The sequence below is a fragment of the Myotis yumanensis genome, unplaced genomic scaffold (assembly GCF_028538775.1).
Source record: "Myotis yumanensis isolate MYYU_CA2020_CCGP unplaced genomic scaffold, mMyoYum1.0.hap1 SCAF_2, whole genome shotgun sequence".
Classification (NCBI taxonomy): Eukaryota; Metazoa; Chordata; class Mammalia; order Chiroptera; family Vespertilionidae; genus Myotis; species Myotis yumanensis.
Window position 1 is genome coordinate 76,058,102 of NW_027223753.1, and position 26,760 is coordinate 76,084,861.

The 26,760-nt window shown below is 36.3% G+C and overlaps 1 protein-coding gene across 4 annotated transcripts in view; it reads right to left on the minus strand.

The window, feature by feature from the left end:
* Nucleotides 1-26,760, minus strand: part of CDKAL1 (CDK5 regulatory subunit associated protein 1 like 1) — a 643,254-nt gene that overhangs the window by 150,702 nt on the left and 465,792 nt on the right. For all 4 annotated transcript variants that reach the window (XM_070405653.1, XM_070405651.1, XM_070405652.1 and 1 more), the window contains one exon: nucleotides 12,743-12,923. In XM_070405653.1, the coding sequence (XP_070261754.1) occupies nucleotides 12,743-12,923 (181 nt within the window). The remainder of the gene's footprint in view (nucleotides 1-12,742; nucleotides 12,924-26,760) is intronic.

Below are 26,760 nucleotides of genomic sequence, written 5' to 3' on the forward strand. Positions count from 1 at the left end.
TTGGCCTAAATACACATTTAACAGTAGCTCTAATACTTGGAACTATAAGTCCCTTGGAAGGTAATAAACATGGAGTAATTAATGAATCATATTTATAGAAAAAATAGCAGAAGATCAAAAAATAAGATACAGCATTATAAGGTTCTTTATCTTTAGAAGTAGCTCCAAGAGTCTTCTCATGTCTCAAGTTGTTATTAAAGTAATAAAAAGTGAGTTCAAATTGAATATTTTGAATTGAATACAATTTTAATAAACCAAGTTCATAAGAAAGATATATAAGAATTAAGTAAATCCTTGCAATTTTTCTTAAACTTATATAAAACAAGGCATGTAATCACTACTGAAAAAAATTAGATTGAAATATAATAAAGATGACTTGCCAAGGAATGGAATTTATATTCTCTTTATTTAATATAAATTCACTCAGTCCTTCTCAACCCTAGTACCCATCACCATTCACCATCAGAGAGAATAACTTATAACCACACCTATTCCTACTGTTTTGATAATTATACATTTATAAAAGAAACAGGATAAAAAATTGACAAAAGGAAAGCAAAAAAATTAAATAATCATAAGAAACAAGCTGAGTGTAGTTTTTCTACATGATTTTTAAAAAGATTTTCTATGGGCTGACTATGAAGTACAAATTAAGACTGCAACCATTGAACTGAAAGCTCTCATCATATCTGACTCTTTGCTGTCCTAAAGTTGGTTTATTTTAGAACACTTGAAATACTAAGATTCCCAAGACAAACCATGATCCCAAAATATAGTCAACCCTGATTTTTTTCTTTCAGTAACTTATAATTAACAGAATAATCACATGAAAGGGCTCTAGATATCAACAAAAATCTGTGTTTTCCTTTTCTTATCTTTACCATCCTGAACAGAAACCAATCCCACAAAACCAAGGCTCCATCCTGCAGTTACAGCCTACACATGTCTAGTACACGTCTTGTCCTGTGGGTCTGACTACATGAAGCTGATTTATGTGATAATGGAATTCAGTTCATCAACGTCACTTCAGGACTTAATAAAAAGTTAGGCAGTGCTCAATGGCAGCAGACAAGAGGTCAGATTCAGAAGGCGGGGAACTAGGGGGTCAGTAAGGGTTGGGGTTTTCTGAAGGAGTGATTCAGGCTGAAAAGATTCAGGAGGGTGCTCTTAAAAAAAAAAGTCACTCTGGCAATGAAAATGGAAGAGGTCTCTCAGGCAACACCTCTCTCCTGTGCTGTCCACTAGGCCCTGTGCACAGGTCGCAGGGTGGTGAGGTCCTGCATCAGCCATATCATGCATACTGTTTATGCCCCCAGGAGCACTTCCTTCTTAGAAAGAGCACTTATTTTCTTTCATGAGATTCTGATAAGATACTCTGCTTCTGGTTACTCCAAATAAATTACAATTTTTAAATTCTCTAACATTCCAGGTTCAAGTTGGTAGACAATCAAAGGGCTTGACAGTACTGGCAAGGCCAACACATTATCGACATTGAACTTCCCTCTGCACAGCTGAGACTTAACAATTCTTGTCATTTTCATTCTTCAAAGCTCCAAATGATAACACCCCCCCCCACCCCTTTCCTTCAGTCTTTTAGAGTGAGAGCAGGACAAAAGGGAATTTCCCTACTCAAAAAGATAAAAGAAAAAAGAATGATCCAGCTTCTTCCAATGTTCCCAAATCCAGACTTTTCTACAGGTGTGTGCGCGCGGGAGCACACACACACACACACACACACAGTTGATAAGCTTATCTTATGGTGCTTAGAAAAACAGAAACACAAAGAAAGATAAAGAGGCTACAAGGAAAAAGCTAATTCTGTAACTGCCTGTAGACACCGTTTGGGCAGAGATAAAGGAGAGCAGACAAGGGCAGGGGTCTGGAGGGGCTGGCATTTCTCCCTTGAAGTACAAGTGACCCCAGGCTGGTCCAGGAGCAATCTCATGGCCATCAGGAAACAGAACATCAACAGCACCAGGAGGAGCAAAGGCAGAGACAAGCTGTAATGCCCTGAATGTCAGGCATGGTTAAGGTCCTTATAAAATGTCCACCAAAACTTGACCTGTGAGCCCAGAGTCCATCACAAGCCAATTAAGTGACCTTCTGTCAAGTAAATACTCTCCACTGAACACAGAAGCACTTTGCTGACATGGACAAGGCCTGGGACTTAGAGTAATTAAGTCCAAAAGAAGAGTATTTATTGAAGGTCTCACAAATAAGTCACCTGTTAGTCTCCACACCTGTCTTGCACCATCTCCTTTTGGGGCTTTCTGACTTTTTATTCCCACTCCACCCCACCCAGAATGAGTTTTCAAAACAAACACATGATCACTGCTATTCAGTAGCTTCCTCCATCCCACAGGACAGTATAAAGCTATTTAACTTAGAAGGGCATCTTATTCTAGGCTTTGCCTACAGCTCCTGACAATAACCTACACCTGCAGGTTGCCCCCCACCCCAGTAAAATCAAGCAAAAACTGCAACATATCTTACTGCCCCAAATATCATGCATTTTATGTTCCATGTTCTCTTTATTCTCAGGTTTCTTCCCACGCTGATCCCTCTAGGAAACTGGAGGTAGAGAAGATAAACACAAAGGCACGTGGGGAACCATATGCAGCCAGGTGTTGTGGGTGCATCGAATGTGTTAGAAGGAGTGGCAGGATCTAAGAGTGGAGAAGGAGGCAGGAACGTTTCTCTGTGATCTTAAGCAAGGTATTCATTACTCTTAGCCTCTGCTTCCTCATGGGCAAAACGACTATAATAGTGGTGCTTACTTCACAAAGTTGTGAGAATGAAATTAGGTAATAGATATGAAGTGCTCAGAAAATGTCTAACATACACTGATTGCTAAATAAATGTTAATTGTTATTGTTATTTTTGTTGTGTCATTATTAGGATTAGGGCTACAGATTATTGGGCCTGCGGTGGCATCAAGCATAAGCTTTCACAGACCCAGGAATGACCATGTGTCATCGAGTGGCACAGCAAACTCTGAGTGGCATACAGGGCTGAAAGCTCAATTACCTTAGCTGTATCAAAAAGCCAGACAATGCTCTCAGATCAAATACTCCACAGTTAGTGTACTAGTTTCCTATTGTTGCAATAAAGATTATCACTAACTTAGTGGCTTAAAACAACACAAACTTGTTTTCTTACAGTTTTAAAGGTCAGACATCTGAAATGCATTTTATGGTCAAAAATCAAGGTATGGCAGGGCTGCACTCCCTTCTTAGGCTCCCAGGGAGAACCTGTTCCTTGCCCTTTCCAGTTTCTAGAGGCCTACCTGCATTCTTTTTAGTCTTCCCCCCAGGATATAGTTTCCCCCTCTAGGTATGTGCCCTGACTGGGAAGTGAACACACAACCTTTTGGTGTATGAACAGCACTCCAACCACTGAGCAATCTGGCCGGGCAGCTGCCTGCAGTCTTTACTCACATTCCTATCCTTGATCTCTGTTTCCGTCCTGACAAGTCCTCCCTCTAATTTAAAACCTCCTGCGTCCCTCTTCTGAGAACTTTCGTGATTACCTTGAGGCCAACCAGATAATTCATTATAATCCCCCCATTTCAAATGGCTTTAACTTAATCATATCTGCACAGTCCTTTTTACTATGTAAGGTAGCACATTCACAGGCTTTGAGATTAGGACATAGAAATCTTTGGGGGCCCATATTCTCTCCACCACTGAGGGTCTCATTGCTGCCATTTTCAGTCCCCATCAACAACAAATTTAACTAGGTTACAGAATTCCTAGTTCATATTCCAGAAAAAAAAGTGAGTAAAGTGATTAAACAAAAGTCAGCAGATTTATAATAGAGTAAAAGGTGAAAAAATTGGAAAGTTTAGATAACATATTTAGGCCAATGATATAGAAAAACAAAAAACAAATTAAATTCAATTCTCCATTTGTCAAATGAACACCACCTATATTAAAACTCATCAACCAAAAAAATGAGTTCGCGTGTCATCTCTGACATGCGTGTCATAGGTTCACCATCACTGCTCTAGATTATACTCTAGTTCTTACTTCCCTGCTGTTACTACAGTCATCTGAAAGACTGTTATATGATCTGCTGAAATCTACATACAAAACTATGGTCAGAAAAAACAAACAAACAACAACAACAAAAAACTCCATCAAAAATAAAAATAAGAAGAGAAATGATATGTCCTGAAATGAGGAATTAAAAAGACTAACTGGAGGGACTATATACAATTAATTGCATAAGATTCACAAAATATTCATTCTAAAAGAGAAGTCAAAATAAAAAAAAGATATTGAGAAAAGGGGGCTTCCCAAAAGGTGTGTTTGGGAATCAATCTAGAATAAAATGTCCTGACAATCTAGCAGGGGTCCTCAAACTTTTTAAACAGGGGGCCAGTTCACTGTCCCTTAGACCGTTGGAGGGCCGGACTATAGTTTAAAAAAAAACTATGAACAAATTCCTATGCACACTGCACATATCTTATTTTGAAGTAAAAAAACAAAATGGGAACAAATACAATATTTGTATTTGCATGTGGCCTGCGGGCCGTAGTTTGAGGACCCCTGATAGAGTATAAAACTCTTGAAAATATTTTTTTCCTCTCCCCCAAAGACAAAAAGTTTAGTTTGAAAATCAGGGACTGTGTAAATAATATAATTATGTTATCTAGTAAAGTGTCAGGATTTCTTCCTTTAAGGCAAATTATACACTAAAATACTGAGTTGTTAAACTTTAGAATCGTGCTCAGAAACAACAAAAAGGTTCAAAAACATTTAGAGAGAGCAGCAAAGTTCTTTTTATATAGTATGTTTCTCTATTTTACTTTTTAAAATAAAGTGTGTCCTGGACTCACAGGTAGCTAGATTTGGGAGAGCCATTATATAAATAAGCTTCTGATTGCCATTTAAGAACATTCCTGATTCAACATCTATTCCAAGTGGTCACCTTGCCTTCATTTGAATACCTCTAACAAAAATTCATTTCTTCACAGGGAAGACTACTGTGGACAGTTTCAGCGAAAATGCCTGTATCTATCTGCCCCAAGGATGGCCCTCCAGCCCTCTCAGGAACACAACCCCCCTTTCCTCAGGGTTGAGGCAGGAAGTACTATTGTGGCCTCATTATCTTTAGGATAAATAGCCTAGAAATTGCAAGTAAGCGTGTCATGATTTTTTCATGCTGACATCTGTTTAAAGTTATTATTTTTACACTCTGTTTCCAAGACTTAAGATGAGCAAGCAGGTGGAGTTAATATCACAATTTTACATTTTAGACCGATATGAACATTCCAACAGCCACTCTCCTTGTCTAAAGACATTTTCTTCAAGTCATGGATCTCTTACAATAAAGATTTCATCATGCTATTATTTTTCATCAACATTTTCTTAAAAACAAAGTCAGAAGAGATAAGGATCAAAAAACTTTTTAAACTTAAGGACATTTTCTAGGCAGATTAAGAATCTTAACCACAATTTAAAAATACTATTGGAATTATTTATGATTAATGAAGACTAATGAAGGAAGACTCAATGGAATAGAAAATATAAACATGCAAATTTGACCCGTCAATTAAGTCAAAGGCCACTCTCATCTGGTTTAGGTGATTCACTATTAAATCGCTTATGTAAATAATCTTGCAAAAGCTAAGAAAAAATAAATTTTAGTTTATCCTGTTCATGAAAATATATTGCCTAATTTATTTTCATTATAAATTTAAGAAAGCTATAACTCTTTTTTAGCAGGATTAGCAAAAAATCTACTCCGCCCATCTATGTTAGTGTCAAACTCAACTGAATGATGCTTTATCCATTTGGTGATTTAAATGATTATGAAAAACACATACGTTAGTTCATTTACCAGAGCTCTACTATAAAACATTAAATATAATGAAATTATGTATATTAATACTAGTATTTATGTAAAAGTAGTTATAAAGAAAGGAAAAAGTATATTGCAATTATTTCATGTAATTCATATGGGACACATTTTTTTGGGGCGGGGGGCTTGATTTTAGTAGAAATAAAATATATCTAAGGAAACAATATATTTCCACTAAGAGGCATTCTAAAGCCAGAATAAAAAGCTGTTGTTTGAAAGAAAATGGTATTGGGCTCTTCTTCTAATAATGGGTTAGATGCTACTTTCATTGTTGATTTTGTTGGGCAAGGAACTGGGAAATATATTAGATAAGAAAGAATTGCTACCCATTTGGTTCCAATGCTTTATTTTGGTGAAGTCTAGTTGCTAAGCAGCTTCATAATCTACCTGAGACAGTTAGCCAGTATTAATATTTTATAAATTTAGGAGAACAAAGAAGACCAAATGCATATTACATATCCTCTTTCATGGCAGCTCTATAGTTTATTATTAATGCTTGTTTCTTTATTTAAGGTTCAAAATATTACAAAGATAAAATTCTTCCAGGCTTCAGTTTTTACCTTGAGCCTAATTACAGAAATGAGAGAGTACTATGGATTGAATTGTATCTCCCCAAAAAGAAATATATTAAAGTCTTACCTCCATATCTCAAAATGTGACCTTATTTGGAAACAAGGTCACTGCAGATGTAACAAGTTAAGATGAGGAGTAGGGTGGGTCCCTAATGTAATATGACTGGGGTTCTTACAAGAACACAGCCATGTGAAGACAGAGAAACATAGGGACACCCTGTGACAATGAAGGCAGAGATTGGAATTATGCAGCTGCAAGCGAAAGACAAAGATTACCAGCAAACCACACAGGTTGGAAGAGGCAAGGAAGGACTCCTGTTCATGGTGCAGAGGAAGCAGGGGCCTGCCTTTGGAATTCCAGTCTCAAAAACTATGAGACAATACATTTGTGTTGTTTTAAAATGAAATGAGCTATCAAGCCATGTAAAGACATAGGAATATTACTCAAATGCCTATTACTAAGTGAAATAAGCCAGTATGAAAAGAATACATACTGTATGATTCCAACTATATGATACTCTGGAAAAGGCAAGACTATAGAGACAGTAAAAATATCAGTGGTTTCCAGGTGTTATGGAAGAGGGAGGGATGAACAGGTGAAACACAGAGGGCTCTTAGAGCAGTGAAGGTATTCTATATGGTACTATAAATAGTGGGTACATGTCATTACACATTTGTCCAAACCTATAGAATGTGCAACACCAAAAGTGAAATGTAATGTAAATTATGGGCTTTGGGTGATAATGATGTGTCAGTGTAGGTTCATTAATGTAACAAATGGACCACTCTGAGGTGGGATGATACTGGGAAGGCTGAACGTGTGTGTGAGTCGGGAATATATGGAAACTCTATGTACTTCCTGCTCAGTTTTGTTGTCAACTTAACACAGCTCTAAAATATAAAATCCAAAAAAAGAAATAAAGAAGGTTCCACTATGCCAGGACTGGGTGTCTAAAGTCTAAACATGTAAGGAAGATGCTAAGGGCTATGTTTACAAGATAAAAGACTAGAACAACAACAAAGCATCTGCAGCTGATTCAAGGAGATGAGCTCTGCTCTGCTTCTGGCCAAGGCAAACTAGCTTGTGTCAGACCAAAATCTTGCCAAAAACAATAAGAAAAGGTGAATCGAATTTATAATATGTACTGTTTGAACATCAAAAATCACGAAGGCAGTGATGACCTGAGGGACCAAGATCCATTACCTCAACACTTGGAGCCACTCTTCCCTTCCAGGAACTCATTAATTTGTAAGTAGTTGCTGGGAGGCTGAGTAGCCATGCAAAAGCTAAGAGGCTGGAAAACTATGCAGAGGCTTCCGCATTCTTATGAGCCCAGGGAGACAAAAATTAGTATTGAAGACCCACCATAAAGAAAGGCCCTGGTTCCCACTACAGAAGAGCTCTACTCAGTGGTATGTAGGATCCAGCTTATACCACCTGACTGTGTGCATCTCTTCCCAGTTCCATGTCTAGGGATGGCAGACGGGTAGTTTGAAACTGATACAGTGGAAGTGTTTATACCACGGAAATTGGCAAATGCTACAACTCGGAACACTTCCTACTGAGAGTCAGTTTTAAACACCAGCATACCACAGGCTGCATTAAAAAGGTAAGGCAAACCAGAAATAAACCAATCCTATGTACTACTATTTGTAATACCTTAAACAATAAAATAAATTTTAAGAAAAAAGAAATAAACCAATCCTGAGACAGACTGAGAAACAGTTCCAAAGGTCAATCTCAGACAAATTAAAGTAACCAGTCTTTACCTTAGAGCCTGGTAGAAGCAAAATTAAATCCTCCTAGAAGATTATAGTCTAGGAAACCAAGATGGCGGTATAGGTAAACACCGGAGTTTGCTGCCTTGAACAACCACTTCAAAAATACAACTAAAAGATGGAACGGACATCATCCAGAACCACAGGAAAGCTGGCTGAGTGGAAGTTCTACAACTAGGAGGAAAGAGAAAAGCATACTGAGGCTCAGAGGAGGCGCAGTGCTAAAGTAAAATACTAAGGTTCGGAGTGCATGCAGAGCGGGCTGGCGGCTGAGGGCTCGGTTGTCGTTTTCAATCGGGAGGGAGTCTCAGGCTCTGAGCTCCAGTTCTGGGCAAGTCTCTAGGGACCCAGACTCATACGGGAGAAGCGGGACTGTCTGGCATCGCTCAGAACCCTAGGGCAGCTTTCTCTCCGTGGGTCTTGCAGCGACTACTGGGACACTGAGAAGCAGAGCCTCTGAGGGCAAGACTGAGAGCAGCCATAATTGCTAACCCCATCCTGTTGATCCCGTGGGACCCACCCCGCCCAAGCCCTGCAGGGAGGCTTTTGCTGGATAGCCTCAGGCAAAGGCTAGATTAGCACCTCCCTAGAGATCCAGGAGCCAGGAAGCCCAGAGGTCAGAGTGGGACCATCCAGCTTGCAGCTCCATGGAACCATAAAAGACACACTCAGGGGGCAGACTCAGTGAGCACCAAAGCCCCATCGAAGCAAGTCTAGCCCCAGAGGGGTATCTCCAGCACAGAAGTTCTCCCACCGCAGACACAGCTGATTCTCACAGCCAACTGGCCTGAAGGTCAATTCCTCACAGTGATAACTATAACAATCAAAGCTTAACCACAACAAGACTGTGCACAAAGCCCACAAGGAGGTGCACCAAGAGTGTCTACCTCAGGTAATTGGGACACTTAGCACAGAAAGGCACTCTATCGACACAGTGAAGCATAAAAAATGCCGAGACAAAGAAACAGGACACAAAGACAGAATTGGAGGAAAGCAAACTGTTGGATACAGAGTTCAAAACCACACTTTTAAGGTCTTTAAAGAACTGTTTAGAAGTTGCCGATAAATTGAGTAAGGCCCTCGAAAAGACTGGTGAGACCGCCGATAAATGTAGTGAGATCCTCAAGAAATCTAATGAGACCCTCGATGTAGTGATAAAGGACTAACTAGAAATTAAGCATACACCGACTGAAATAAAGAATATTCTACAGACTCCCAACAGCAGACCAGAGGGTCGCAAGGATCAAGTCAAAGATTTGAAATACGAAGAAGCAAAAAACACCCAACCGGAAAAGCAAAATGAAAAAAGAATCCGAAAATATGAAGATAGTGTAAGGAGCCTCTGGGACAGCTTCAAGCGTACCAACATCCGAATTATAGGGGTGCCAGAAGATGAGAGAGAGCAAGATATTGAAAACCTATTTGAAGAAATAATGACAGAAAACTTCCCCTACCTGGTGAAAGGAATAGACTTCCAAGTCCAGGAAGCGCAGAGAACCCCAAACAAAAGGAATTCAAAGAGGACCACACTAAGACACATCATAATTAAAATGCCAAGAGCAAAAGACAAAGAGAGAATCCTAAAAGCAGCAAGAGAAAGAAAATCAGTTACCTACAAGGGAGTACCCATACGACTGTCAGCTGATTTCTCAACAGAAACTTTGCAGGCCAGAAGGGAATGGCAAGAAATATTCAAAGTGATGAATACCAAGAACCTACAACCAAGACTACTTTATCCAGCAAAGCTATCATTCAGAAGTGAAGGCCAGATAAAGAGCTTCACAGATAAGAAAAAGCTAAAGGAGTTCATCACCACCAAACCAGTATTATATGAAATGCTGAAAGGTATCCTGTAAGAAGAGGAAGAAGAAGAAAAAGGTAAAGATACAAATTATGAACAACAAATACACATCTATCAACAAGTGAATCTAAAAATCAAGTGAATAAATAATCTGATGAACTGGTGATTGTAATAGAATCAGGGACATAGAAAGGGAATGGACTGACTATTCTTGGGGGGGGAGGGAGAATGGGGTGTGGGGGTGAGTGAAGAGATTAGACAACAATCGTGCACCTATGGATGAGGACAGTGGGTGGGGAGTGAGGTCAGAGGGTGGGGTTGGAACTGGGTGGAGGGGAGTTATGGTGGAAAAAAAAAGAGTAACTAATGTAATAATCTGAACAATAAAGATTTAATAAAAAAAAAGAAGTTTTTTTTTTTTAAAAAAAAAGAAGATTATAGTCTAGATCAGCGGTTCTCAACCTGTGGGTCGTGACCCCTTTGGGGGTCGAACGACCCTTTCACAAGGGTCGCCTAAGACCATCAGAAAACATATTTATAATTACATATTGTTTTGTGATTAATCACTATGCTTTAATTATGTTCAATTTGTAACAACGAAATTGGGGTCACCACAACATGAGGAACTGTATTAAAGGGTTGTGGCATTAGGAAGGTTTAGAACCACTGGTCTAGATGCTATAGTTTTTTAAATTTATTTTATTTATTTATTATTAATCCTCACCTGAGGATATATTTTTATTGATTTTTTATAAAGAGAGAAAGAGAGAGAGAAACATCAATTGGTTGCCTACAGAACTCGCCCTCTGACCTGGATCAGGAATCAAACCCAAACCTGGATATCCAGACCAGGAAAGAAACCCACAACCCTTTGGTATATAGGGTGACCTTCCAATCAACTGAGCCACACTGACCAGGGCCCTATAATTTTTTTTTAAATGAAAAATGCTCATCACTTACTAAAAATAATCAGATGCATAGAAAGGGAAGACAACTGGTCAAAGTCAAGGAAAAAAAAAAAGAGAAACCAAGACAAGGCCTACATACTGGAGAATTCAGAATGAACTTTAAGATAACTAAGTAATATATTAAAAAATACAAAAGAAAATATGAGGATTTCATTAGAAATCTCAAACCAATGAACAAGAATCAAGTTATAATTATAGAAGTTAAAAATAGACTAAAGTTTGAGATTTTATAGATAGTTTGACAGCAGGTTAAAAACAGATAAACAGGCAATTAGTGAACTACAACAGTACTTCACAAACTTCGATGTATACATAAGTCACTGGAGATTCAGATTATGATCAGCAATAGGATGAATAAATTGGGATTTACATGCAATGGAATACTATATAGCCATGAAAATGGAAAGACAGCTACTTGTAAAAATACAAGGTATCCATAAAAATGTATACACACTTTAACAGCTGATAACTCAAAGTTTCATTGCTTTTCAGATTTAACTTATTTAAAATAATGGGTGAGACCAGACTAAGCTTTGAACAAAGAAAATTTATTCACTAGACTTTTTTATAGGAATACATAAAAGATAAGAGTTTATGGTACAAAACCAGCAACAGTTGACAATTGAGGGCACACAAATACTGAATGAAATGATTCTTGATGTTTGCAATTCCATTGCTTTGCATTATCAGCAGTGACTGGACCAGGACAGTCATCAGTTTGAAAACAGGTGTTGAGAAAAATAAATTATTCATTTCTGTAGATTCTTTTAAATTTTGAAAATGAAGTGCATGTTAATAAACACTGACTTTATAATGATTCAAAGTATGTATACAATTTTTGGGAAACCCTGTATTTTTTATCCTTGTATACAAGGAAACTTGTAAAATAAAAATGAAGAAAAGTTTGAGAAAACAAAGAATGATACTGACTTCTGTTTTACTGGGAAAAAAGACACACACACACACATATACATATATACATATGCATATAAACAATAAGCTTTGGGTTATACTTTTTAGTATTTATTCATGAAAGAATTTGAAGAAAATTAATGGCAGGGCACAATATTTTTTAGTTATTAGAAACAAAGTAGAAAATTTTCAGTTAAAAAATTCTACTTCCTCTTAAGGCTCTACGTTTTTCCATGTTTAGCTACAGAACGTAGAAACTAAATATTTGTTTGAGACTATTACTTTCTCGGGCATTCTGGGAAACAGTTTGCCTTTACTGGATCTCAAACTTTTTTACATTTATTTTAAGTCATCTTACTGTACTATATCTATGATCATGTAAGAATAAAATTATATTGTTTTATTGCAAAAGCAACACATACCTGAGATAGATAGATAGGTAGATAGTAAACATCAAATCTATACCATGGAAAACATAGGAAAACCGTAAGCATATTATGAAAGGGTCTCTTAAAAAGTAGTGAAAATATGATGTCTTCTTTGCTCACAGATATTTAAATGTTGCCTGATTTTGAAACAACCAAGACTTTATTTTATAAACACAGGCAAATACTACTAGTTAAAATGTTCCTTCCCAGTGTCACCAGAACCTTATTCTTCAAAAGAAAAAGAGGTGACACTTTAGTTGCCTAAGGTCATTTAACTTACCTAAGGTCCCCACCCTGACTCCAACTTGGAAAATTCTCCATCTTTTATAACGTAAGCCAAGTGTGCTAAGATAGGCAACACAGATGCATTTTTATAGCTATTGGCTAAATACAATACCTTACAGAAAACGATCTTACCACTTGTGCTGGAACTTGTTCCATTTTTGCAGCAGGAGTTCCTGGTCTTGGGTAAAACTGGTTAATAAAGAGGCTTGGAAATTTGTACTCTTCAACAAGTTTCACTGTTTCTTGAAAATCTTGATCTGTTTCTCCAGGAAAACCACAGATAATATCTGTAGCAATAGTTATTCCAGGAACTCTAAAAAATAATGAGACAAAAATGTAAAAACTCTATTGCAATCTATAATTATTGTACTTCCCTAATATTTTAAATACCATTGTTCCTTTTAGAATTAAATTTTACTTTCAGGAAAGAGATATTTGCAAATACTTTTAAAAGAGTCCTAAATACTAAGAATTTATGAAAAACAGTGGACCCCTGTCATCTGCAAGAGATACCCATTTTTAATTTTTTAAGATGTTTCTTTGTTTTCTATTTTAAGATACTTATTCTACTATTTCTAGATTTACTTATTTTAATGTAATATTTACTGACTTCTCTATTAAGATAAATGATGATTTAGCTCTTTAAACTACTCTATCCTTCCCTTCACTATACAATCATGCACAATTTTTGGTGAAATTAATAGTATTTTCATTGGTATAACTGCAAAGATATTGTTCATTGCAGAGCCAACTGGTATACTATCATGAAGTTTCTTTTGTCACAATATTGAATTTTTCATAAAGTTAATAGTTGTCTCTTTTTAAAATTTTTCCCCAATATTCTAAATATTCTATGTATCTATGCTAATGTTTCCAGAAGCTCCATCAAGTCTATCAAAAACCAATACTATTTTCTAAACATTCAATATCTATAATAATAAAAGCATAATATGCAAATTGACCGAACAGCTGAACCACCGTCCAGATGACCTTCCAGATGAAGCCAGGGCTGCGAGGGCCGAGACGGTCGCTGGGGCTGCTGCCTCGGCCCAAGGCAGCCAGGGCTGCAAAGGCCTACTCTTGCACTAACTTCGTGCATCAGGCCTCTAGTATTATATAATTGACCAGTTCAATTCCACCCCCCTGTCCCCTCTAGAAATGCCACTCTTACTTTCTTCAAGTGTGTGTTGCATTCATAATAAAGCAGCTGTAATACTTGAATGTTACTCCTTGGTCTCCTTTTTTCAATCTAGTTTTTTTCCTGGATCCCATGTCCTCTTAATTCTTTATTATTCTATTCTCCATAATTTTGCAGAAGCATTCTTTCAGAAGTGTCATTAAAAAAGAGAGCTAACAAAATTTTGTTACTGTCCTAGGATGCCTGAACTCTCAATTCATGACTGATCATGGCTATACATAGCACTCCAAAATGAAAAGTATTAGCCACCTGAATTTCATAATCTTCTCCCCTCCCTTTTTTTTTAAGCTGGCAAGGTTGATAAGGTGTCCAGATTTACTCTGAGGCACACTTCTTCATTTGTGCCCCACTCTCTTTTTGAAAGCTTTTAGGATATTAAAGTCATTCTTATTGATTTTAAATTTTATAATAGACCTTGCGTTAGGTATTTAAGTTTTTGTAAAGGATAAAATCTAGAGAGTCATGTTCTTTAGGTCTATGTTTTTTTTTAAATCATTTCTTCTTTCTTTTTTTAAAAAAATATATTTTTGTTGATTTCAGAGAGGAAGGGAGAGGGAAAGAGAGACAGAAACATCAATGATGAGAGAGAATAATTCATTGGCTGCCTCCTTCATGATCCCTAGTGGGGATAGAGCCTGCAACCTGGGCATGTGGCCTGACAGGGCATTGACCTCCTGGTTCATAGGCTGACACTCAACCACTGAGCAACACTGGCTGGGTTAAAGTCATTTTTTTCTGTCTCTGGGATGCCTCTCCTTCAAATGTTGAAACTGGTGAATTGAGTCTCTAAGCTTTTCCACTGCCATTTTCAATCTTTGTCCTTTTATTCCACTTTCTGGAAGATTTAGTTGATTTTATCTTCCAACTCTCCTATTGAAAAAATTTTTATTGAATATCTTATTTTAATTTCTCTCCTTCTCCAAGTTTCCTTTTCAAAGCATAGTGATTTCATTTTAGAGTTGCAACATATTTTCTTTTTTCTGAGGATACCCAAATTATTTTTTACAGTTTTCCCTCAGCTCAATGCAATTATGTCTATTTCCTCCAGGTTTATTTTTTTATTTATTTTTTGTCCCTCTCAAAAAAAAAGATATTGTTCATTGCAGAGCCAACTGAAGGCTTTCCATCAATAAACAATTTTTGTTATCCTTTTTTATTTAAAAGTAAATCACTAAACACTTTCCATTATAGAGTGGTTAGGTAAACAAGCTGCCTTTGCTTTTGATAGGTCTAATATTAGCATCCTAAAAATCATTCTTCTGTGGCTATTGAGTTTCTCAAGTATGCTACAATAGTTTATTGTATACTGACAGTATAAGAACAACAAAATAACATTAACAGCATTCAAAACAGAATCAATAAAACAATAGGAAAAATTTCAAATCACAGAATACCTAGCTATAAAGATTGTTCTACCACCTAAATGCAGTTCTATAAGAATGAATAGGACAGCTTATCTCATCAAGATATATTAAATATTTGGGGGCATAAGTGAGAACAAAAGAATGTAACAAGGGAAAAAAAATCAAATTACTGGATGCCTAATACAAGTAGCTTCATTATTCCATACCTAGTTTGTATAATCCTTTAAAGCCTGTGTGGAAGAAGAATGATAAATTTATTTTAAAAAATATTTTCTTGATTCCTTAGTCTCATTTAGCTATTTGGCTGAACTTTAATCAATAAGATAAGTTACAAAGACAGGAACTTTTCTCTGTGATGATAAATAGAAAAAGATACAATAGGCATAGAGAAAAATAAAATGGTATATTAAAAAACAATTTTTATTTTATTGTAATATAAAAACATATTTTCTTCATTAAGGGTGATTATTAAAATTATGTTGGAAAGTCATAAAAACATGCTTTTACAGTAAGCTACAGATAGTAAGACCATTTCCTATACTTATTAAAGCATGTGGAATAGAAAAATTATGTCCATTGCTTCAATTAGCTAATTTTTACACTTATAACTACTCCTAAACAAAGGTAAAAGTAATGGATCACATTAGAAATGACAGAGAAGAGTCTATCTCTCCTAGGAAATTAAAAAAAAATCTTAGAAACTGTCTGTGAAATACTGCAGACACAAATACAATTCCTTATTGTCCTAGGCTGTGAATTAGAATGAACTTGGCACTAGATTATGGGGTATTCCCACAGGAAAGTACCTTACTGATTTTTCCCCACCCCCCAATCCTTCTTGATCCAGGATAGTTGAGCTCAGTATTATGCAACACCTGCTTACTTTGGCTTCAAGGCCCACAGTGAAAAAGGAAAGACAAACCTTTGCACTAGTCATCATAAATGTTAAGGAAGGAAATGTCCAATGCGTGGATATATTTGATAATCTACACAACAAGTTGACTGATAACAGGGGAGGGAGCAGACCACCATGAATTAGTGAAAGACCTATGTTAGTCAGAACTTAAAACTAAAAGTAGTTTAATTGGTTTAAAGTTTATAAGAATATAAACTGATTGCCTATAAAATGTTTTCAAAGTAGAAACTGCATTTTAATATTTGATGAGGCTCATTTATACATTAATTTTATATCTGCAAATGACGCTATATATGCTCTTAAAAATAATTCAGTTCCTTAACTGAACCAACAACAAAAAGCACCTCATAATTACAGTGTTAATTTGCTCAGTAAATAATTCTCTACAGTATATGAGAAAATCAAATTTTGTAGTGAACCAAGTTCTAAATTACATATGATTTAAGTGCTAAGAGGAAATCATATGAGGTGTAAAAAACAATATTAATCCAAATATTTATTATGCTAATTATGACTAAATGCTGTTTTTGAGAAGCCTTGAATTTTCAAAATATTAAAAATATTAAAATGCATTTCCATGAATTTATTAAAACTGTGAGTCTAATGAATATAATTACTAGGTATTATGTGTTTTTAAAATTTAAAAGACCTTCTATATCTATATTTTCATAGTAGCATTAGAGAATAATTCTGAAAGAAGAATATAGAAATGTTTAATTATATTAAAGATAGACATTTTGACCCATTATTGTTTCTGACTTACACAAGCTATTTACTGGCAAAATGGGTTCATTAAATTACTTGGAAATGGAATTAATGAAAAAGATTCAAATTATGCATCTGCCTTGGCAGAAGCAGTGCTATGTATGATCAGTTACGAAATCTATCAGGACATGTGAGGAGAGTACTACCTATTTGCTGGTCTGACACTAGGATTTTTAAAAGCCCCAATATTTTTAGACTTATTTACCTTGATTAAAACTACATATATCCTATATTATATTTGAAATACTATTAAATGTAGTACTTTAATTCGTCTCAAGATTTTCACTTGCAATTTGGTGTTACACTGGCAAAAATAGGAAAAAGGTTGATTCGAGTTCATTCTTTAGATAAAAAAATCATTAGCTTCAAATTCCACATGTGAAAAAACTAAAAATAACATATATTCTATTACCTCAGAAAAAGAATCAGACCTATTAAAATTATTAGGCATAAGCTAAACACATGGTTGAAAAATATATTTTAGTTCTATGGATATTAATTCCAGGACAATTACTCAATACTTCCAGGAAAAGCAAACTAGACCGAAGCAGGGGAAAAAATATCTTGAACTGAATGGAAATCAATATATCTAAATATATGGGATTCAGCTGAAGCAGTGTTTAGAGAGAAATTTATAGATTTAAATGTCTGTGTTAAATAATCTAAGCTTCCACCTCAAGAAGCTAAAAAAAAAAAAAAAAAAAAAAAAAGAGCAAAGTAGGACAAAGAAAGGAAATAAGGTATAAGAAGTCAATAAAATAGAAAATAGAGAACAAGATGCCTCTTTATAAAACAACAACAAAATTACTAAACTACTAGCTAGACTGAGAAGAAAAAGAAGACACAAATTACCAACTTCAGGTATAAAGGAGACAGCACTACAGTCAGGATCAACACTAAAAGTATACTAAAATTAACTAACCATATATATGGGTGTTTACTATTATTTTGGGGCTCTCTATTCTATTCCATTGATCTATGTGTCTATTTTCTTTCCAGTACCATATTGTTTTGAATACTATAGCTTTCTAGTATAGTTTGAAATCAGGGAGCATGATGCTCCACTTTTGCTCTTTCTCAAGACTGCTTTGATCAGACAGAGAAAATTTAGGATTATGTTCTAGTTCTATGAAACAATTCATAGATATTTTGATGGGGACTGCATTGAATCTGTGGGTTGCATTGGGGATTATGGACATTTTAACAATATTACTTCTTTCAATTTATGAAAATGATCTATCTATCCATTTATTCATATCGTCTTTAATTTGCAGCCACTGTGGAAAACAGTATGGAGGTTCCTTAAAAAATAAAAAACAGAACTACCACAAAATCCTCCAATTCTACTTCTGGGTATTTATCCAAAGAAAACAAAAACACTAATTTGAAGAGATATATGCACCCCAATATTCAGTGCAGTATTATTTACAATAGTAAATATATGGAAGCAACCTAAGTGCCCATGAATAGATGAGTGGATAAAGATGATGTGGCATATATTGCACATCTATAGTCACCCATAGATATGCCTTGTGGAACGCAGATTATTTTAAGCTAAAGGCAACTGAGACCCTGTGGGCTCAAGAGAAACTTCTGCCCCTCTATAATTACTCAGAAGAATTTAAATTAGAGGTCTCGTCCATAATAAGAGATTATCAGAGAGAACCTTTTTTGACTTATCTATAGGGCAGGGCAAACTACTAATTATTGAATATTTGCTCTTCTAATCATCCTGAAAAGATCTTCTTCCTCTCTCATCCCCCAAGGTGCCTTACCTCATCCTTAGCTCAGAATGCCATACATACCTCATTTTAACTTACTGTACCTGAACCTCTTATATGTGGCATCTCTGACTCTCTCTTTTATGTGAGGTTCCCATACATATATATGAAATGAAATTTGGTTATTCTCTCTTGTTAATCTGTCTCATGTAGATTTAATTATTAGATGAGCTGATAAAACCTTCAAGGGTAGAAAAATGTTTTCTTTTCTCACACAATACGTTCAATGGAATATTATTCAGCCGTTAAAAAGAAGAAAATCCTGCCATTTGCAACAACATGGATACATCTAGAGCAGGGGTGGGCAAACTTTTTGACTCGAGGGCCACAATGGGTTCTTAAACTGGACCGGAGGGCCGGAACAAAAGCATGGATGGAGTGTTTGTGTGAACTAATATAAATTCAAAGTAAACATCATTACATAAAAGGGTACGGTCTTTTTTTTTTTTTTTTTTTTTTTAGTTTTATTCATTTCAAACGGGCTGGATCCGGCCCACGGGCCGTAGTTTGCCCATGGCTGAAGAGGGTATTATGCTAAGTGAATTAAGTTAGAGAAAGACACATGTGGTATGATTTCACTTATAAGTAGAATCAAAAAGTAAATAAACATACAAAACAAAACAGAAACCTATTCATAGATACAGGAAACAAACTGGTGGTTATCAGAGTGGGGAGAGGTTAGAGGGTGGGTAAAATGGGTGAAGGGGATTAAGAGATATAAACATCCGGTTACAAAATAAGTCATAGAGATATAATGTACAACATAAGGAATATAATTAATAATATTGTAGTAACTTTGTAAGGTGACAGATTGTAATTAAATTTATTGTGGGGATCATTTCATAATGTATATAAATATTGAATCACTATGATGAACACCTGAAACTAATAGGATTTTATACTTCAACTAGAGGCCTGGTGCACGAATTCGTGCATGGGTAGGATCCCTCGGCCTGGCTGGTGATCAGACTGATTGGGGCCGATTGGGACCGGCCAGCTGGGGGGAGGGACCGTGGGAGGTTGGCCGGCCATGAGAGGTTGGATGTGGGAGTGCACTGACAACCTGCTGGCCTGGGGAGGGACCACGGGAGCTTGGCTGTGGGAGTGTACTGACCACCAGGGGGCAGCTCCTACATTGAGCATCTGCCCCCTGGTGGTTAGTGCGTTGTCCTAGTGACCAGTAGACCGGTCATTTGGTCAACTGGTCGTAACAGTCGCTTAGGCTTTTATATATATAGATTATATGTCCAAAGAGATACTAAGGGTAATGGGCTAATTATTTGAAAGACATAAATTATAACAAGTGACTCAAGAAGAAATAGAAAATTTGATTAGTTATTTATCTATTACAAAAATTGAATTTGTAATTAAAAAATCTTGCCAACAAAAGAAAACACAGAACAACCCAGGCCCACCCAGATGGCTTCCCTGGTGAATTCTATGAAACATTTAACAAAGAATAAAACTAGTTCTACAGAAACCATTTCAAAGATAGATGAGAAAGGGACTAATTTTATGAGTCCAGCAGTAGCCTATAGGAAAACAAGAGAAAGAAATTAAAAATAAATTCTAGACTAATATCCATTATGAACACAGAGACAAAATTTCTTAACAAAATATTAGCAAACTGAACCCAGAAACATATAAAGATGACTGCATATCTCAACCAAGTTTTTAATCACAGGAACACAAGGTTGGTTTGATATACAAATATCGATTAATGCAATAAATCATATTAAAAGAATGGACTATTCTTAATAGATACAGAAAGCTAGGTTAACAATTCCAATGCCCATTTATGATAAAAATTCTCATGATAAAAAACAAGGAATAGGAGGAAATTACCTCAACCTGATAAAGGGTCTACAGCTATTATCACACTTATTGGTGAAAGACTGAATGTGTCCCCACTAAGATTTCTGTATCTTTTCAATTTGTCATATCACTGGAGGTTTTTCTCAGAGTAGGTGAGTGAGAAAAAAAATATAAATTTAAGGAGAAAGAACAGGACATTTTTGAATACATTTAAGACAATTTTCAGCAGTTTTAAATTTATTTTCATAATTTTATGAAAAATTCTCTTAAGGATATTAGGCTGAAAACAGAAAAAGCACTAAAACATTTAGGTAAGGTTGAAAAACCCTCCCTCCCTCCACCCATCCATTTATGTCTCTAACTGTGGTATTCACTGTCTACCTAGAATTACTGAAAACTCCCCTCTGGAAATCATGAGAGGGTGGTATATATTTATACTATACATTTAAGGTAGCCATGCTTAAGATGAATACAGATTAAAGAAACAAACAAAAAAATGCCAATGCCAAGAATGCCCTTTCTTTATGTCAATCTAGGGTTTCTTTTCTTAGAGTCCGTGGACTCCCTAAAATTGCATCTAAAATTGTATGTATATATTTCAGAAAGAAGTGACCATTGTTTCATTCTGATTTGTAAAGCCTTCGGTGACCCAAATAAGAGTAGGAAACATTTCTGTGACTGCTTTTGAATCAGCTATATATATATATTAGGAAAAAATGGAAAATAGGCAATATTTGACACAGTCTGTGTATTAGAGAAAGTTCATCTAACCAATGTGAGTGAAATTATCATCATGAGCCCAGCCGGCATGGCTCAGTGGTTGAGTGTCAACCTATGAACCAGGAGCTCATGGTTCAATTCCCAGTCAGGGCACATGCCCAGGTTGCCGGCTTGATCCCCAGTGTGGGCCGCACAGAAGGCAGCCGGTCAATGATTCTCTCTCATCATTGATGTTTCTATGTCTCTCTCTCCCCCTCTCCTTTCCTCTCTGAAATCAATAAAAATATATTTTTAAAAAATTATTATCATGGCAAGGGTAGATTTAATAGAATCTGAAAGTTGAGTCATATGATATTCTTGTTTTATTTGTTGGTTTTGGGGGTTGTTTTGGTGTGTGTTTTTTTTCAAATAAAAAATGGTCAGGTATCATCAATTTCATAAATTTTAACCTAATACAAAATCAGTAATATAAAATGAGTCCCACTCTGTCCATTACTTGAGAGAGAGAAAAACTGGTGTTATTCTTGCTGTCTCTTAGTCTCACACGCATATATGTACAGCAGGTAATATGGGGCTAGAAGTCTCAAAAGTCCATTTGGTTCCTTTGGCAGTGGCTTCCCATTAGGTCCCATTAGGAGATCAAAAGGTGAGAGCAGAAAGAAGCTGATGGGGTCTGGAAGTGGTTACCTTCTGTTTCTGAGGCAGCAATACCACAATCCTTGCTCCTAGATTCCAGTAACACAACCTCTTGTTTTTGTCCCCTTAGCCCGAGTGGCAGTGACTGCTTTCAGCAGTTATTATTCTCTGGTTACCTCAACTCTCAATCTTTACTTTTAAAAATAGTCTATATAGTAAATTTCCTATATTAAATAACATCTGGTAGAAATACCACACATAGCTTTTCTTCCTAACAGGACACTAATCAAAACAATCAACTTCACCAGTGCACACATTTACTACCTTAAAGAGATCACATTTACACAGACCAAATTCTTTTAGAATAAAGTAATAAAATTGGAAATAAATGGTAAAAAGATAGCTTAAAAAAAAACCCCAACACTATTTGTTTGGAAGCTAAATACAATAAGAATACAAATGTATTCCTACAAATGAATAGCCATGATCTTTTTCAAAGTAGAACTCAAATTTCTGACCTTTTGAGAGAAATTTAAAAGGAATTATTTTCAAATAGTAACCAAAATCTACTTCCTAACATAAAATTCACTTATTAACTTTAAGTGATATTTATAATCAAAGATAGCTTTTCAAGGCCTCTTCATGAAAAAAATTTAGTAGCAATTAGTTTTTAAAACTATTCCCTCTCTTTAAAAGTAATAAAATGGTTTTTATTAAGCTAAAAAAATCCAGATGACCTATTTAGTTTAAATTTGGTACAATTTTACATTTTTGAAGTAAAAAATTAGTATGTATGGGACAGGGAGAGAAGAATATGGATAAAATGTAAAAAGATTTGCTAAAGCTTTGGAAATTTCTGGATATCCTGAGAAACCAGAATTTAAAATGGCAAAAAAATAAATAATTGTTACATACATGTAGTAAAAACTGGTCAAGTATATGGGAAACATGTTTCTAAAATGCAAAAAGAAAAGTGGTTGTCAAATAAGCCAAAAATAAGAGAGGGGACCAACCAGAAGCAGATACTACCAGAGAATGTGGTGGTGTCATCCATTACATTCCTAAACCTGCTATAAACCCAAAATATACAGTTTGACTTTAAGAAAAAATCAAAAGAATTATCACTATTAAAAATTAAATAAATACTATGTAGAGTGTTTTTTAACCTATAACACTATGCTTGTATTCCACAGCGAATATTTGGAAATAAGCACAAAGCCTTACATAAGACCAAATATATTGCTTTAAAGATTAAATATAAGCATACTGAATAATATTGTTATAACATTTAAAAAGAAACCATATTAAAAGTCACAGAATTTTTGCACATCTGTTATTAAGATCATTTTATGATATTGCTGGTTAAAGTGAAGGTATTTACTATCTATGGTACTGTTAACATAATTCTTATATGAGTTTTTCTGTTTCTATGGTAACATGAATTATAAGGTTCAATGAAGCCAGATTCAGTAATGTGTAGTTTTCTGTTATTCAAGGTGAAAAGGAAATGAAACATTTCTAACATTCATAAACTGCAGCAAATGCCTGAATTCCATTTAGCGATAAGACGATAATTACTAAAGTAATTAGAATTCTTCCTGGATGGAATTATTTTGCACACAGTGGAAATTTAGACTTGGGAATGAAAGCAGGGGCCAGAGTATATTCAGCATCAGTAATTAATTACAACCAAAACGAATATGCTATTCTGATACCTTGGAACAGACTATACCTTCTGTCTATTTTTGCTACAATATGAAAGAAACTGGTCCCCCACCCCCATCCCTTAAGTCAAAAATATAGAGTGGGTGAAATCATTTTATTCAAAAGAAAATCCAATTACAGAAATAATCAACTTTTCCCTCTTGCTTTATTTTTTTTTTCATATTTGAAAGGGCATTCACATTAGCAGAACCAATTAAATGAATATCAGGACAGGGCAAAAACTACAAACTTGGACAAGTTTCCTAATCTTTTAAAATTAAACTCTGGGGAAAAAAAAAACACTTATGGAAATTTTAGAGACTCAAAACCAGATCATAGCATTCTTTAAAGGGACAGCATAATTGGAAGGTAACTAAACATCAGGTCTCAGGAAGAATAATTATAAAGTTGTTCAATCATAATGCCTCTAATATCCAGTCCACTACAAGTAAGAAATTAGGCAATTTTTACTTTTAATGGGAGTGTTGTCATCATCAAGATATGGTAGTCAGAGGCATTACATTTCGTATCTTACGCTATCCTAAGATGTAATGTGTATAGTCACTGTAGACATAATGTTGAAAAAAAATACACATGCAGAAAGAGCATGCGAGTATGGGAGTGCCTGCCCCAGAAACCGTCAAATCAAAACGCAGAATTATTCACAATTACTTTCTTTATTCCTTATTAGTTGAACGCATGTGTTATTTAAATTCAGTTTAGGCTAAAAACTAGATCAAGGGTTGGCAAACTATGGCTTTTGGGCCAAATTCAGCCATTGCCTCTTTTAGTAAATAAAGTTTTATTGGAACACAGCCACACCCATTCATTTATATAGTGGCTATGCTGCTTTGGCTGTAAGAGCAGAGTTAAATAATTATGAGAGTTGCAACAGAGATTGTTTACACAAAGCCAAAAACATTTATTATCTTCAGAGAATCTAACAAAGTGGGCCCATTACTGAGTTTTGTTAAGTACTCCCAAGGACACCGAACTGAGTTTGAGGGGACAGTGGCATATGATGCTCTCCAAAACGTAGCCCTAAATCAACCTTCCCATTGTCACAGAATTCTCATTCATATGATTCAAATCAGAATACTTCCTCCCTGAGCAAACCATGGTCCACAATCTATTAGCGCCTATCCACACTATTCATCCCCCGTGGCCACCTTTCTGATGAAAATTTTCCTGATTTTCTCTCCGTATCTCAACTCATTCAAGTTCTTCCTTTACACCTCTGATGATGGCCCTATGTCCTGCTGGCACCTTTCACATTTGTCTGTCTTAAGCCTCCTAGTAAATCACAAATGCCTGATGGATTAGGGTGGGGCCATATTCATATGCTTACACTGCAGCAATGAGGTGACAGCCTCACAGCTAGTGGAGGCTCAGCAAAGGTGCTTATTGAATTGAAGGTGACGAGCAAGGGAGAACCGGGAAACCGATAGGGGCAGTGAATAAATGAACAATAAGGCAATAGACCTGATTCACACCTTCTAATGATTAATCCCTGTGTTGACTAATACAAGTATCAGCATTCTACTTTCAAGTCCAAGAAGTGCGCTTGTGGCCCTAATCTGTCTGGCAGGGGAAGAGCAGGGTGACCCGAGGCTCTGTGACAGGCTTCTCTCTGGGCTAAAGGCCGCTGGGCTGGCTTGTCGTGCTTACAATGAGGGTATCACTTCTCAAATGAGTACTTAAAAATAAAATTGTATTAGTTAAGTTTTTTTTTCATCTTAAGTTCATTTATTTAGAAAAATTAAAACACTGACACAGGGAGAATAATTATTTTAAATAACCTGAGGTCCTTTGCAGCTTTCAATTTAATTGGGGGAAAGGGGTTTAAACTGGAATCCTTGAAATTGAAGCAAGAGTTATGAGACTCAAAGAGGAGTTTTCATTCCAATTTTTCATTACAGTTGCTCTCTTCTACTTTTGAAGATAGGTCCCATCATTCAAAAACTGCTTATTAACTGGATGGTATGTTCTTGGCAACCTTCTAGCTAGTCAACATCTATGAGGGCAGCTATGGCAGACAGGCAGCAAGTGGCCCGGAGTCCTTTCCATACGAAACCTCATGCAACATGTGTGTTCATTAGACACGGCAGCCTTTATGTGAAGGGCCTGTCACTTTTTATGACACTGCCTGTTGGATCCCCTTTTGGCCCAAATCTCTACCTCTGAGAGGGGGATTCTGTTGTGTCTCACCCACGCCTGGCTGGCCTGTCAGCTGGGACAACAGCCACACAGCACTGCCTGAGACCTGCAAACACTCCCAGGCTCTTCCTGAATGTGAGGAGCCCAATTAGTTCTTGCCACACAGCAGTCCCTGGAGGCCGCCTGCTTCTGACACAGCTGGCTCGGCAACACTGGGACGCTGGGCATTGCTTTCATGCTGGTGGTGGCTGATCCTAAACCAAGAACAAAGCCACCACATCAGGAATCATCAGGACGCTACAGCAACCCCCAAAGTCATCGTTTATGGAAGGAAACAAGTGAAACAGTCACACGTGAACTAGCTCAGTATCGGGTTGATACTGTGGTATTTTCTGCCACCAGCCTCTGTGAACCTCCCTGAGAGCTCACCCTGTGCTAGACACACTTTCAAGTGCTCTTCATATACTGACACATGTACCCCCGAGGCAGCTAATGAGACAAGTACTATTTTCTCCATTTTATAGATGCGGCAGGGAAAGCACAGAGAGAGTACGTACCTATCCTAAGGTCACACAGCAATAAACAGTAGAGTCTGGATCTGAATCCTAATTGTCTGGTTTCAGAGTCTGTGATCTTACATGCCTCCCACTGACGAGGACAGTGTGTATCAAGTATATACACACTTGCTCCCAAAAGGCCTCTGTTTTTAGACATAAGAATATCAGGCGTCATCGTGAAGCCACTAGTTTGAGACACTCATTTAGAAGCATGAGTGTCATCTCATGATTCCACAACTACTAAATAACAGAAAGACCCACGTCACACGATCTTTTCAGCCATTCCTCAGTTGTTTGATGATTCCTCTTTGTTAAAGGACAAGGACACTGGGATTAGGTCATTTGTCCACGGTTACAGAGATGGTGAACAGGAGAGGAAGCAGGGGTTGTGTGTTCTGACTCCTCATGCTTTACTCATGTGCTTCTCCTTTTATCCAAGGAAAAGAAATGCAGGAAAAAATCCTCACCAGATACCACAGGAGAGCTCAGATCTTATCACACACATTCTCACTGGTGCCAAAATTACAGAAAGAGAGA